The sequence below is a fragment of the Galeopterus variegatus genome, unplaced genomic scaffold (genome assembly GCF_000696425.1).
Source record: "Galeopterus variegatus unplaced genomic scaffold, G_variegatus-3.0.2 Scaffold3115, whole genome shotgun sequence".
Classification (NCBI taxonomy): Eukaryota; Metazoa; Chordata; class Mammalia; order Dermoptera; family Cynocephalidae; genus Galeopterus; species Galeopterus variegatus.
Genome location: NW_007729226.1, coordinates 1,113 through 13,170, shown reverse-complemented (window position 1 = coordinate 13,170; position 12,058 = coordinate 1,113). Strand labels below are relative to the sequence as shown.

General features: G+C 39.6%; 1 protein-coding gene across 1 annotated transcript; it reads right to left on the bottom strand.

Moving 5' to 3' along the window:
• Positions 1 to 5,196: 5,196 nt before the first annotated feature.
• Positions 5,197 to 10,891, bottom strand: LOC103599813 (testis-expressed sequence 36 protein-like; the record flags this gene model as incomplete). The annotated part of the gene is made up of 3 exons (XM_008583984.1): positions 5,197 to 5,692; positions 9,923 to 10,003; positions 10,760 to 10,891. Coding segments are annotated over 3 exons (510 nt in total), but the record flags the coding sequence as incomplete, so codon positions are not given.
• Between the last annotated feature and the right edge of the window lie 1,167 nt (positions 10,892 to 12,058).

Below are 12,058 nucleotides of genomic sequence, written 5' to 3'. Positions count from 1 at the left end.
GGTTTGCTCACAGTGCTCACTGGCTGAGCGCGGTGCGGCCGGTCTCAAAAAGGACAAAAAAGCAAAAACAAAAACAAACAAACAAACAAAAAAACCAGTCACAGAAATTGTGTGTTAAGCCACAGGAACATTTTAAAATTTTCAGGAAGCAGAAGTTATACAAATCTTGATCACTGACCACAGTGTAGAAATTACTTAGCCCATTAATAAAATATTGACAGTGAAAAATAGCAAAAAAAGAATAAATTTTAAAATACACTTCTTAATCATTCTTGGATTACAAAAGAAAACAATTACAAGCTATGTTAGAATGAGCAATAACAAAAACACCACGATGTGTATACACAGAAAAGCGTTCAAGAGTAACCTTAAGTAGGTTTACAAGAAAACAGGAAAGACTGTTTTCTACCTTTTTGAGAAGCTAGAAAAAGAAAATCAAAATAAGCCCAAGAAAGGAATTAGTAAACACGAAAGCATAAATGAATGAGATCAAAAGCAAAAAACAGCAACAAAGACGTAGAGTTAGTAAACAAGGCAGAGACATGAGAACGACATTNAAAAACCCATATAAAACAAATGACTTCCCCTAAAAACAAAAATGACCAAAATTAGAAGGAAAAAAAAAGAAGAAAAAGAGGAATAGAAGCCCCATACAGACCAATATCCATAAAAATAAATAGAAAAGACATTTAAAAATCTGCACCTATAAACAGCACCAAGTCCGGGAGTTTTTGTGGAAAATTCTACAGATATTTGCAATTTATATTTATATCAGAGGATAAAAAGGAGAGAAAGTTGCCTTCAATTCATAGCTAAAATAATAATTGCAGAAGTTTAAAAACAAAGAGACTGCAAGTAAAATGTTCAGATATCAAATCCTGAATGTATCAAAAGAATGATACTTCATAACCAGCCAGAGGTTGTCCCAAGAATGCTAGAATGGCTGAAGATTAGAAAATGTATTAATACACTTTACTGCATCAGCAGATAAATATGGAAGATATATATGCTCATCTCAATAAATGCTAGAACATTATTTGCTATCATGTCACCCCATACATTAACAATAAGAACTATAACACAGACTCTTAGAATCATTTAATCTCAAACAAAGGAAGTCCTAAGCAAGGCATACAAACCAGAAGTCATTACATAAAAGATTCATTCATTTTACTATGTCAAAAAAACATGCAGGACTGAAAATATGGTATGTACCACAGCAATGCAAGATGTTGATAACAGGGAAAACTGTGGAGGGTAGGCATATGGGGAGAGTGGGTATAATTTGCATTCAATTTTTCTGTAAATCTAAAACTGTTCTGAGAAATAACNGAGAGTGGGTATAATTTGCATTCAATTTTTCTGTAAATCTAAAACTGTTCTGAGAAATAACATTTATAAATTTAAATACACTCACATACATGTACGAAACAAAGGGGAACAAAAAATAACTAGATAAAATACTTAGGAACACATTTAACACAAAGGCTTACTACCTTAATATATAAAGAAATCATACAAATGATTAAAGAGCAAAACAAACCAATAGAAAAATTAGTGAAAGATACAGATGGTTCACAGCAAAAAAAAGAAAAAAAAATACAAATGGCTGTACCACAGCTGCACACACACAATGAAAGATTCACACTAAAAGCAATACTATTTTTAGACTAACAAATTGGCAAATATGATAAAGTTTGACGATGCAAGGATGTGAGAAAACAGGTGCTTTCATATCTCCTGTCTTGTTAATGAAACTGTAAGCTGAAGCAAGATCTCTTCTAGAAAATTTGACAATATGAACTAAAAATTTAAATCCACATACTCTTTAATTGGACCAGTTTATGTTTATGAATTTACCAAATAGAAATGCTCATTGATGAATGCAAATATTTATCTATAAAGATGTTTATTCCAGATTGTCTAAAGTAGGAAAAGACTGGAAACTGCCTAATAGCTGTCAAAACTATGAACTATGGCACATCTGAATGAGATGCCAGGCAGCCATGCTTTTTAAAAAGGAAGTAGATTTCTAAGCACTGATATGGAATGACTTTGTAGATGAATTTGGGTTTTTTTGGCCACAAGTCTTAATACATTTGAAATACTAAGATCATAGAAAATATGTTTTCTGACCAAAATAACAGGAGGAAATTTAGAAAATTCACAACTATGTGGAAATTAAACAACACTCTCCTAAATAAACAGTGGGTAAAAAGAAAAGTCACAGGGAAATTAGTACTTTAGATAAAAATTAAAGTGCCACATATCAAAGTTTATAGGATGCAGGGCTCATGCAGTGCTTAGAGGAAAATTTATACTTGTAAACACCTATAATAAAAATAAGGAAGATCTCAAACCAGTAACGTAAACTCCTACTTTAAGAAAATAGAAAAAGGAGCAAACTAAACCAAAAGCAAATATAAGTAGGAAATAACAAAGATTATAACAGAAATATATGAAATAGAGATTTAAAAAACAGTGCAGAAAATTAGCAAAACCAAAAGTTGATTCTTTAGAAAGATCAACAAAACTTGCAAACCTTTATCTAGACTGACCAAGAAAGAAAGAGAGAAGACAGAAATTACTAAAATCAGAAATACAGCAGGGGCGTGGTAGAGCAGGTGCTGCTTCTATTATTCTGGAGTGGGCTTTGGGGACACAGATGTCCTCTTCTTTCTCCAGTCTCCATTGGTGATTCTCCTTGTGTCACTGCAGTTGAGTGTCTGGTGGGCGTCCTGCACAGCAGCTGTAGCTACTGCTGTAGCATCGAGCCACTTTTGCAGCAGCAGTGGCTGTGGTGGTGGCTGTGGTGGGCCACCAGCATGGAAGTGGTACTTCGGCATGCTTCTTGCCTGCTTCCAGGCACGGGGTACTGTCCTCGGCTCCTGCCTAGGACCCCAGGCATGCTCTGTAGACGTATTTGTATGTATAGTCGGTAGCGAAGTGGAAGAAGGGAACAGTGGTACGGGGGAGCTGTGGTGGGCCACCAGCATGGAAGTGGTACTTCGGCATGCTTCTTGCCTGCTTCCAGGCAGGGGGTACTGTCCTCGGCTCCTGCCTAGGACCCCGGGCGTGCTCTGTAGACATATTTGTATGTATAGTCGGTAGCGAAGTGGAAGAAGGGAACAGTGGTACGGGGGAGAGGAGTATGTGTGTCTGAAAAAGAGAGACAGAGAGAATCTATTTGCAGCCTACCTGAAAAGGATACACTCAAAAATAGGTCAATAGGGCTGGTCCTAGGAGAGAAAATGGGGACTGGGGGGCAGCGATGTGAGGAAAATTCTTTTTTTACTATTTATTTTTATTTTCTTTAAAAATTTTTCCATGTAGATATACTTTTTAAAATACTTCAGGGGTGGGCTGGCCCCGTTGAGCACTCAGGTGAGTGCGGCGCTTGGGTGCCCAGCGGCGCTCCTGCTGCGGGTTCGGATCCTATATAGGGATGGCAGGTGCGCTCACTGGGTGAGCGCGGTGCGGGCGACACCAAGCCAAGGGTTGCGATCCACTTACCGGTCACACACACACAAAAAAATACTTCAGGGGCAAAAGCATTTAGAAAACTAAGAACATAAGAGACTATCTTTAACTAGATAAAAGTTATGTACCCTAAATCACAACAAAAGTCAGATTTCTTGGTGGCACATTAGAAGCAGCCTCATTAAATTCAGAAATAAAATAAGGATATGCACTATCTGTGATAATATTCAAATTGTACCTGAGGTCCTATCCAGTGCAATAAGATGGGAGGGAAGTATAAATGTATAAATATATAAAAGTATAAATGTTAGAAATGATGTAAAATTTTCACTCCCACAAATGATATGATTGTCTACCTAAAAAAACCAGAAGAGAATCAACTGAAAAATTATTAGAACATTATTTTTATTTTACTAAAATATTTATTTATTATTATAAGTTTATCCAGGTGGCCAAACAGACAAATTTACACACAGAAATCCACAGTTCTCTCACGCATCAGCTAAAATCAATCTGCAAGTGCAACTTGAAAAAAAAAATAGCCACAAAATTTCAAAATATGCAGGAATAAACACGGAAAAGAAATAGATCTATGTGAGGAAAACTATAAACTTTACTGAAGGACATAATATTTGAATAAGTGGGGAGATACAGCATGGTATAAAGATGCCAGTTCTCCCACAAATTAACATTTAAATTTGGGAAATTTGCTATCAAGTTGCCAATGAGTTTCTTTGTTTGTTTTACATGACAAACTTGTTCTAAAATTCATGTATAGGAAAAATATCCAAGAATAAACAAGAAAATTTTGGTACAGAATGAAGGTGACACTGACCAATTTATAAAAGGGAAATATAAACAGCCACTGTGCGGGTAAAGAGCTCAACTTCACTAATTAGAGAAATGCAAAATAAGACAATTACAAGATGCAGTTTTTGTCCTTAAATATCTAAGTGATAACGTGAGAGGAGAGAAACAGACACTCACAGATATTGAGGGTAGGAGTTTAACTGGTCCAGTCTTTTCGAAAGGCAATTTAGCCGTACTTATTAAAACTTTAACTGTGCACACTGTCCCATCCAGCACTAACAAGGCCACTTTCCAGCGTCTACTTCAGAGGTGCCTGTTTACTTGCATCCAAAGAGGCTGATTAAGCATGTAGCATTGTGTCTGACAGCAAAAAATTAGAAACAATTCAAATGCTCATCAATAAGAAGAATATTTTTAAAAATATGGCACATACATATTTGGGAATACAGTGCCAGCTTAAAACAAATCGGTCTATTCAGACTGCCTGGGAGAACTCCAAGATACAATGCTAATATCAAAAGAAACTTGTAGAATGTTATGTACTGTGTGACATAATTCATGTCCAAAATTTTATGTATTTATGCACATGCATATGATTATAAATGCACAGAATAAAAACAAGTGATTAACCTACTTCTGTTGTTGTTTTGTTTTGTTTTGTTTTTTTGCAACTGACCAGTTAAACTGAACCCCTGACCTTGGTATTACCAGCACCACATTCTCCCAAGTGAGCTAACTGGCCAGCCCAGAGTTAACTTACTTCTGGTGACAGGACAAGGATTGGAGATCTGATAAAATCAAGGGAGACTTCTGCTTCCTCTGTATTGTTTGAAATTTCAAAATGAATATGTTAATGCCACATATTAATTATGTACTTTTTTAAACTCCCGCAAAGTAAATGTGTCAATCTTAAAAGTTTATTTATGTGTGTGTATATCTTCACACATTTTTATTTTATAAGGACTTTGAATGTTTTTCAACCTTCTTAAAAATCACAGAAATATTTCAAAGATTAAATGGTAGTGCTGGATCAGAAAACATGTACTTTTAGAATGGCTGATGAAATACCAATATTATTAAACTCATCAAGAATCTTCTGGGAGGGTTAGGGATCCAGTGGAGAAATAGCCTTTTTGTCAATAGTGAACCTTACTTTGGGCTTCTTTTTCAAATACTCTGTATAGCTTCGCTCGGGAATAAATTTAAAAGTACTCCATATCTCATTATAGCGTCTTGGAAAGCGTCTGAAATTTGAGACCACCATGGCTTCCTTATAGACATATGATATTTGGTTATTTGAAAAGCCATCGAGACAAGATGGAATGTAGTCACATGCCCAAAGATTGAAATTTCTTGAAACATGTTGCCTTTTATCTGGAGACATCTTCTTACGTCCCAGGCCCTGGGGAAAAAATTACAAGAAGATTAGTAGGAAAATATTCAAGGTCTTTATTAAAACCAACTACATAACATGTATATGTTTAAATGCTCCATATGACAACCGTGACAAGTGGTCTTCTTTACCAACCTGTTGAATGCTGTCAATCAACACTCACAGCATCCTGGTGATGTTCTGTTATTGTTCTCACACCTTCAGTCCCCCCAATGGGGCTGGATGACAAGTGGTCTTCTTTACCAACCTGTTGAATGCTGTCAATCAACACTCACAGCATCCTGGTAATGTTCTGTTATTGTTCTCACACCTTCAATCCCCCCAATGGGGCTGGACACCTTCAGTCCCCCCAATGGGGCTGGATTTTTAGAGACATGGAAGGCAGAAACAGAGAGAGCCCAGCCAGAAACAGCCTATTAAACAACTTCAACTCCCGGGGACCCCAGGTAGGTTCCCTGCACCCTGATGGCTCCTTGGTGTACCCATTTCTGGCTGCCTCCCCAGCACTCAGTGGGACAGATGGCTCTTTCTCTGACAAGTCTGAGGACTCTGAATTCTCAACTCCAAGGGTTCCCCTGAAGGAAGCAGCACCTTTGGGTCACAGCTTCCTCATTAACTCTCAGCACCTTCTATGTGAACCTGAGAATTACTGTGTAATCAAAATCGTGTCTTCGAAAACTAGGAAAGAAAACAGTATGCTAACACAAAAGACTGAGAGGAAGCAGACATTAGATTACATCGACCTTACTTACATCAGTAAAATGAGGTTGTCTGTTCACAAGGGTCAGTATCAGTCAGGTTTGCAGCAGGAGACCAATGGCACACTCAAATTAGGGCAATTGGAGGAGAGTTTATAAAAGGACTATTCATGTAGGGAAACCCCAGGGCACAGTACAGTGGCTCAGGGTCTCAGGGGCTTGGGAAGAATGTAGACCACACGGATCAGGCCCTGGAGCCAGAACAGGGAGCAAAAGGAGAGAGTGGCTCTGGGGACACAAGTGGAAGATGCTGGGCACACTGTCCAAGCTTCTCCTAAAATTGACTCGAGGATACTCCAGCAAAATGAAAAACAAATAAAAGGAAGAGAAGGGGGGAAGGAGCTACGAAGAAAGTAGCAAGTAAAAGTTATAATTAAGTCTAAATACTTGTAGATAATGTGTTGGAACTTTGAGTAAGAATTCACAAAGAGTAAAGAAGGGAGAGAGGGAGAGGAAGAAAGAAAGGGGGAGAGGAAGGAAGGAAGGATAAAGAGCAAAAGAGAAAGAAAGAGAGAGAGAAAGAGAGAAAGGAAGGAAGGAAGCAAGCAAGCAATCTGGAACTGAAATTCCAGTATTTCAATCTGACTGGAGAAGTCAGGCTACTGCTTTGAACTCCAGGTTGACATCTAGGAATGGCACCTCCAGGAGTTGGCGGAAGACGACCTGGGCCACCCACCAACACAACAGCCCCCAGGAAGTGAAGTGAGGCAGGTAAAGCACTCTGAAGACTTGCCTTCTTCTTGGGGAAAAGCTATGGATATTAATCCATATATTCATAGAGTAATAGAGTGCTTATATATTTTTTAAACATTTATACTTGATGGTATCTATATAGAATGTATAGAGAGAGGATATCAGTAGAAGTCAGAGTGCACAAATAAATTCAACTACTCTAGCAAAGTCATGAGAGGAAAAAAAGAAACAGAATATAAACGTGATAAATAGAAATGTTTACCATGTTTATGATAAATAGAAATGAGTTGTCAGAAACGAAAGCAAAAACATAAATTTTCATAATAATGTGAATGGGTTAAATTCTCATATAAAGAAACAATGACTCAGATTTTTTTAAAAACCATGCTGTATTCCAATAGAAGACAAACCCAAAGCAAAATGACTAAAAATAAGTACAAATTATGAAGACAAAGGAATGGACCATAACATAAAAAACAAATGTTTGCAGAAAGAAAGTAATAGTGGCAATTCCAGAATCACAAAGTAGAATTCATGGCTAAGAGCATAAGCATGCTAAGAGGGACACTTCATATTGATAAGTGGCAAAAGGCACCACGAAAATAAAACAATCATGAACTTTTATGCAGAAAGATATGGTATTAAACTATATAAGGCAAAAAAAAAAAATCTTTAGAAATTTAAGAGTAACCTCAGAAGCAGAAATTGACAGATTGAGACAAAAATTAAGAAAAGGATATGAAAGATTAGAATAACATAATTACCAGACCTGAATTAATAAATATAAAGAATTTTATTACCAAAAGGGTAGAATAATTATTTTTTGTAAAAACCCATGAAACACTTGTTAAAATTAATCACATACAAGACAACAAAGATATTCCATATAATTCAAAAAGTAAAAATCACAGATCATCTCTATAAAATTTACTATAAGCCATAAAACTAGGTATTAGCAACGAACAGGTGATCTTAAAAAAATTCTAAGCATATAGAAAATTTAAAACTTTCATCTAAATATTTTTTAATTAAAAGGGAAATTAAAAATTAAATCACAGACTATTTGAAAGCAAATAATAATGAAACCTTAATTAGAAAAACCTTTGAGATTGAGTCAAAGCAATAATCTGAAGAATATTTGTAGTTTTAATGAATTTACCAACAAAAACAATTAGAGGTATATAAACAAAACGTTCAACTGTAAAAATTTTAAAAGAACAGCAAAATAAGAATTTTTAAGAGATATTAATTATTAGCAGGGAATCATCAAGGTGAGTTTGTAAGGAAGGAAAATAGGGTGTAAATTTTATTTTTAATTTTATATAATTCTATGTTTTTTGAGTTTTTAAAAGGACATATGTTACTTTGGTAATTTAGAAACTAATATTAAGCATTCCATTTAGAAAGGCAGGCAGAGTGGATATTCTGGTTCTGTTTTCAACACTCCACAGAGGCAAACCAGATTTTTTATGTTATGCCACTTAGATTTAGTTAAGACATCCTTGCACAGAGTAAAAGGTCATGTTGGGCAAGTTGTTTAACTTTACTGGTTCTCAATTTCCTTGTCTCTAAATTGGGGATGATAAAAATAATTGGCCTTCAGGGTCACTGTGAGGATTGAATGAGATAATATGAGACGCTGGTATATGGCAAATGCTTAACAAATTATGGGTATTATTAACGTCATCATCACCATCGTCGTTGCCTTCAGGGTCACTGTGAGGATTGAATGAGATAATATGAGACGCTGGTATATGGCAAATGCGTAACAAATTATGGGTATTATTAACGTCATCATCACCATCGTCGTCGTCGTGGACATTGAGGTTCAGTAAGGATTCTCAGAAATCACCTGATACAACCATTTACCTAAGATATGTTAACCCTGTGCTGTCCAGTCTGGTAGCCAACAGCCACAGGTAGCTACTGAGCACTTGAAATGTGAGCCGTCCAAATTGAGATGCACCATACGTGTAAAATACACACTGTCTTCTAAAGGCTTAGTTTGGGGGGAAACAATGTAAAAAAATTTCATTAATAATTTATATTGAGTATGTGTTGAATTGAAAACTTGGGGAATTCTTGGGTTAAATAAAATATGTTATTAAATTTAATTTCACCTGTTTCTTTTTATTTACCGTGACCACCAGAGAAATTTAAAATAACATATACGGCTTACAGTATATTTCTATGGGACAGTGCAGTGTTAAGAACCACTAACGAATAGTACGAGTACTTGTGTTTTGGCTGGCCGGTTAGGTCAGTTAGTTAGAGCGCGGTGTTGACAACACCAAGGTCAAGAGTCTGTATCCCCAGACTGGCCAGGTGCCAAAAAACAAATTTAAAAAATTAAAAAGAATTTGTGTTCTCCATGACAGGGAACTTACTAGCTCTAGCAAAAAGACAATTGCAGGCATTAGGAAGTTCTTTCTTTTATGTAAGCATCCCCTCCCTCTCACCTCCTCCTTGTGGGTCTTGGCTCTGCTGTCCAGAGACACACACAGGTGATCGCTCCTTCTCAGGACAGATCTTCACAAGAAAGCTCACGAAAGACACAACTTACGGGAAGTCATGTCGAGAAGCGTGAAGTGCACACAAACCTGGGCAGAAGGCTGGTGCAGACTTTGAAAGCCACGTGCAACCTTGGGAGCTCCGTGCATTGTTTGGTAACCTGCTATGACCTTGTTGCAGTTTGGGGTTCAGTCCTCTATCTCCAACATGCTGCAGACAATGAAGAGCCCTGATGTCACTTGCCATTTTATTAGAAATTTGGGAAGAAAATACTCACAGAGTCAAGGTAGCATCCAGAGTTCTCAAAACTATGCCGATTGTCATGCACAGAGAAGGGGAAGTTGCTGTCCACGGCTTGCTGGAAAAGAGCGAGGGGAGAGATGCAGGGGCGCTGGTCACGATTCCAGGACACTTTCAGAGCTGGCACATAGTGATGAGGAGGGAGATGGCTGAGGCACAGCTACACTATGCAAGACCATTAAACCCATCACCAGAGATGGAGCTACCAGCACAGGACGGCCAGGACACGGATGTGCACAGTGGCTCAGGGATTTGAAACTCAACCTTACTGCCAACTTTCTGAAAATCATAAAAATTCTCTTCCAAAACACCTTATTTGGAGGCAAGGGTGGAAAAGTGCACAGGCTCACAGAACCAAAAGCTGGAAAGGACTTTTGAGGCCGTGGAGACCAACTTCTTCTTCTGACCTACAGGGATCCCAGAGGACCAGAGCCCTGGCCCCAGTCGCAGGGCGAGTTTGGTGGGTGTGAGGTCAATTCCTGCTTCCCACTCACGCCGCTTCAGCGCCCCTGAAGCTGCTCATGAATGGCCCAGGGAGGCAGAACGTGTATGTTCAAGAACTGTGAGCTGTAACCACAGGTTCCCGTCCACAGACGAGCCTTACTTGATTGTCTAGACAGGGAGGTCGCTCCTTCGGGAAAGTATATGGGTTGCCATAGTGACCAGGGTATGCCAGGGGGATACGACCAGCCTTGAGGGGTCCAGGGATGGTAAATGAGCAGTGCCCTACAAAGAGGAATTGTCTGGCCCAAAGTGCCAGTGGTGGTACCCCTGAGACAGCCGCAGAAGCAGGTGGCCAGTGCTCCAGACTCACCTTCTCCCGGACTTTGTATATTGGCGGTAGCTTCTCCTGCACTTCGTGATAAAAGCGTGGACTACGGGGCTCTTTTAACATAGCACTGGTGATGGATTCCGGAGTCTTTTGCTTTAGTCCAATGTGGGGGAACTGGAAAAACAGCACACGCCTTGATTAAAACCAGACACATCTGAATCTATAAGCCAAGTATCAGGGCTTCCTCTGTATAGTGATTAAAATGTAATTTGGGTGCTTCTGGCATGCTGTGGAAATGGCCTAATTTTTGTAATTTTCAAGTATTCTTTCCGAGACAAAGATCACTGTAATGGCCCAGCGCCATCACTGCCAGTGTTTCACATTACAGGGGCCACCCCCGCTGCGCTGGAGCCTGGAGATGTTTGCGCAGCCTGGTGAGGAGGGTGCGGCCTCAGAGCGAGCGGATGTTCTCTGAGAAGACAGAAATGTGTTATTTGAGATCCTCCTCCTGGTCAGGGAGATCCGGGTAGGTGGGGCCAAAAAGCCAACCTGTGTTCATAGGGGTGAGTCAGCCTCCAACAATGTAGGTACAAGATGGGAGACAAGGGGAAGATGACGTGAGGACCGCAGCTGCCTGTCCACTGGATTGGAGGATGGTAGGGGGTAGGAAAGGTCTAGAAAGAAAAAAGAGGGGTAGAAAGGTATAAAGAAAAAAAGCGAGGGCAACAAAGACTATGCGGGGGTGCCCTTGGGATCTCCCTACAAAAGGGAGAGGTGGAAACAGACTGGGCAGGGGGAGGTGGTCCCGACAAGGGCCTCAGCCGACCCTGCAGGGACCTCTGGATAAGCGAGGGCAACAAAGACTATGCGGGGGTGCCCTTGGGATCTCCCTACAAAAGGGAGAGGTAGAAACAGACTGGGCAGGGGGGTGGTCCCGACAAGGGCCTCAGCCGACCCTGCAGGGACCTCTGGACATGGGATGGCTCTTCAGAGCTGGGCAAGGGGACCTGGGCTTTATGCACCCTAATCGACCAGTCTTCGTACCGATTCCTGGTCTGCTCCCCCAAAAGGGGTGACCTTGGGCATCTCTCTTCAGCCAAGGGTTCCCTAGGGGTGGACGGTAAGGGCCACAGCACTGAGTCCTTCATGCCTGAAGGAGGATGTGGTTGGCACTTTGTGGCCACAGTTGTTCAGCTCAATTCTAGTTGAATGGCACCTCTGAAAAGCACCCCAGTGAAGTGAGCTGTGAAATAGGGATCTCTAGGAGAAGAAGCTGAGTGGCAACTAAAGTAAACCAAAGACAAGACCCGCGTCTTGGTGACAGTTCCACAAGGGGAGGAG